The following is a 3,300-nucleotide window of genomic DNA, read 5'->3' on the forward strand; positions in this document are numbered from 1 at the left end:
TCAACACCACTATACAATGATTTCAAGAATTGGGAGCCTTGGTTGCGTGGAACAGATTTCCCGTTTATTTGTCCGTTGACGTATCGACGATTCCAAGGATAGCGTGATGGACAACCCCTTGACAAGTCTGACACAAAAAAATTGGCTCGATTATCCCCCACCCCCAGATTCCCCCCCTGGGGACCGTTTATTGTGACAAACACATTTTTGAAGCTTCCCGCCCCAGATACCCCGTGGGGCATTTTTGACCTCTGTTTACTGTACAATATAACGTTACAACTCTCCGCGCGTCACGTGCATCGCCTCCCAGCTCAAACAAGTCGTCCAAGCGCATGACCACGCAATGGGGATGAAGCCATGCCGCACTTACGCGGCGATCTCCCGCCGGAACGCGAAAAAGTAGTTGCCCACCTTCTCGCTGCCGGCGACCTCGCGCCACCCGACGCCGGGCACGTAGACGACACCCATGATGCGGGGGCTCGCCCAGCCGCTCTGCCCGGCGAACCAGGCCGTCAGCTCGGCGTCGTTGATGTATTTGTTCCAGTCGTGGGTACCCTTGGGCACGATGCCGAGCACGTCCTCGGCGAGAAAGTTTGTCGTCAGCCAGCTGACCCAGGTGCGGGCGATGGTGCTACCGACGAGCCAGCCGCCAGGCTTGACAAAGGGGGCGCAGCGCGCGAGGAATTCGGCGGGCGAGTCGACGTGCTCGACGACCTCGAAGACGGAGACGACGTCGAAGCGGTCCGCGGGCGTCGCCGGCACGGGCAGCGTCTCGATGGTGGCCGGTAGGTAGGTCAGCTGGGGCGGGCGCAGGGCCGGGTCGCGGCGGGCATGGGCGCGGGCGATGGCGAGGACTTCGGGCGAAGGGTCAATGGCCGTGACCGAGGCTGTTGTGGGCAGGCGGGCGGCCGACTCGGCGAAGATGCCGCCGCCGCAGCCGACGTCGAGATAGCGGGCCGTGGCGGCCGACGAAGGGGGCGGCGCGTCGGCAGTCGAAGCCTGGCAGGCGCGGATAAAGTCGTGTCGCAGCGGGTTCATAAGGTGCAGGAGGCGGGAGGAGCCGTGGGGATCCCACCACGAGGCAGCGAGACCGTTGAAGTGGGAGATTTCCTCAGCGTTGACTGACGAGAAGGTCGACGAGAGCCTGGCGTGGGTTGGGGGAGTTGCTGTCGCGGCTCGTAATGACTGCCGTGTTGCTGAGGGGCGAGCTCGACGCAGCTGCCGAAGCAGAGCGGCTGTCGCTGCCCGGGGAGTGGCCATTATGTGGTTGCGATGGTCGGCCGTGCCGGTGTTACAAGAAAAAGGTGACGAGAAAGTGAAGCTTCAGCCAAAGGAAGCTAGGCCAAGCTCAGGCCAGGCTGCTTGGAGCTTGCGATGATGATGAGCATAAGCAGGTGCCGTGCGGTGCAGTGCAGCGCAGTGCCACGACAGTGCCAGCCTGAGCCATGTGAAAGTGGCTGCCGCGGTGGCTCGTTCGTTCGGCTTTGCAGACCGAGGCTGACCGAGCGGGCGAGGCCCATCTGACCTGACCCCTCCTTCGGCATCGGCTGAATTACAAGGAGGGACTTGGGCAGGGCCAAGGTTCCCACGTAGTATCCATTGCTTTTGATGACTGCGGCGGGAATATTGCGTGCAATTCACAGAGTGCTGGTGTCGAATTGCGCATCACCAAACTCTTGGTCACCTCAGATATGGCTTGGTCAGCATCATTCAGAACAAGTGCCTATACTGGGGCGGGAGAAAAAGGTGGAAGCCGCGCGGGAACCCAATTCGGTAGGGTTACCTAAGCCTCTGAGCCGCGGCTGGTACCCGGCAATGGGGTCCCTTCGACTCCACCGAGGACCATCCATCAGTCAGCAGTGCCATGAGCATCAGCATGAGCATGAGCACGTCAAAGCCGCAGGCAGGCGGGCAGGTGCCAGGACAGTGGGCCATTGCCCCTCCTCCGCCGGCCTCGCCATCCTGAGTCAAGAGCAGCCGAGAGCGGGACGCTACACTGATGCGCGTGCTTGCCCAGAGCAGTCGGTCCCACGACACCGATCTGGCATCCCGCTGAGCAGGTAGTAGGTACTAGGTTCAACATCGCCAGATCTCTTGGGTTCTCCTCTCATCTGCTCCCTTCTACCTCTTCACGACCGATCAAACCATATTGCTCGACCCAATCGACAGTCACCCGCGCGCTGCTTGCCGTCGCTTCACCTTTACCCCTCCACTCGGCGCATGTCCATAGGACCCCTAAAAACTTCGCCGACCCCTCTGTGAACACCCGGCAAGAGTCACCACCTCACCACCGCAACTACCATCGCCAATCTCCCTCCGGCGACACCCTTCAAACTCGATTGCGATACCCAACATTCACAGCGAACGCCATCATGCCCTCTTCCACATTACCCGCGTCGGCTTTCGACACGATCCCCGACGCCATCGCCGCATTCCGTACGTCCCATAAATTGCGCCTTCCTCTCCCCAAATCTTAGTCCGACCACCATGCTAACCGAATTCCCCTTGCTAGGCAACGGCGAGTTCCTCGTTGTCCTCGACGACCCTTCGCGCGAGAATGAAGCCGACCTCATCATCTCCGCCCAGTCCATAACCACGGCCCAAATGGCCTTCATGATCCGCCACTCCTCCGGCCTCATCTGCGCACCGCTAGCCCCCCACCTCACCGAGTCCCTCGAGCTGCCGCAAATGGTCCCCCTGACCGCGACCCAGGACCCCCGCGGCACCGCCTACACCCTCTCCGTCGATGCCGCCGACCCCTCTGTCACCACCGGCATCTCGGCCCACGACCGCGCCCTGACCTGCCGCACCCTCGCCGCCAAGGGCTCCAAGCCCGCGGACCTCCGCCGCCCCGGCCACGTCTTCCCGCTGCGCGCCCGTGAGGGCGGCGTCCGCGTGCGGCCCGGTCACACCGAGGCCGCTGTTGACTTTGCCAGGCTCGCCGGCACCGGCGACGCGGGCGTCATTTGCGAGCTCGTCGAGGACGGCGTCGAGGTAGAGGGCAAGGCCCTGCGCGAGGGCGGCGGCATGATGCGCGCCGAGGGCTGCATCGCGTTTGCCCGCAAGTTTGGTCTCAAGGTCGTCACCATTGCCGATCTCGTCGCCTACCTCGAGAAGACGGAGGGAAAGGTTGAGGTCAACGGAGCATGAAGGGAGACGAGCTCTACGAGTTCTGCATGGGGGATGCGCAGGGGAAGGGAAGGGGTGCGAGACGAGGGAGGAAACGGAGCAACTGCAAACTGGCCAAGTTGCGGAGAACAAACAAAAATGCAGGTTGCCATTTATTGTTGTTGGCCTCGA

At 62.1% G+C, this 3,300-nt stretch overlaps 2 protein-coding genes across 2 annotated transcripts; one reads left to right on the forward strand and one right to left on the reverse strand.

Moving 5' to 3' along the window:
- Positions 1 to 273: 273 nt before the first annotated feature.
- VDAG_01563 (hexaprenyldihydroxybenzoate methyltransferase) lies at positions 274 to 1,260 on the reverse strand (the record flags this gene model as incomplete). The annotated part of the gene is made up of 2 exons (XM_009650449.1): positions 274 to 310; positions 371 to 1,260. The coding sequence occupies 2 exons, from the start codon at positions 1,258 to 1,260 to the stop codon at positions 274 to 276; spliced, it is 927 nt and encodes a 308-aa protein (XP_009648744.1).
- A 1,112-nt stretch (positions 1,261 to 2,372) lies between these two features.
- Positions 2,373 to 3,150, forward strand: VDAG_01564 (3,4-dihydroxy-2-butanone 4-phosphate synthase; the record flags this gene model as incomplete). Its single annotated transcript, XM_009650450.1, has 2 exons — positions 2,373 to 2,436; positions 2,513 to 3,150. The coding sequence occupies 2 exons, from the start codon at positions 2,373 to 2,375 to the stop codon at positions 3,148 to 3,150; spliced, it is 702 nt and encodes a 233-aa protein (XP_009648745.1).
- Between the last annotated feature and the right edge of the window lie 150 nt (positions 3,151 to 3,300).

The sequence above is a fragment of the Verticillium dahliae genome, genomic scaffold (genome assembly GCF_000150675.1).
Source record: "Verticillium dahliae VdLs.17 supercont1.2 genomic scaffold, whole genome shotgun sequence".
In the NCBI taxonomy this organism is placed as follows: Eukaryota; Fungi; Ascomycota; class Sordariomycetes; order Glomerellales; family Plectosphaerellaceae; genus Verticillium; species Verticillium dahliae.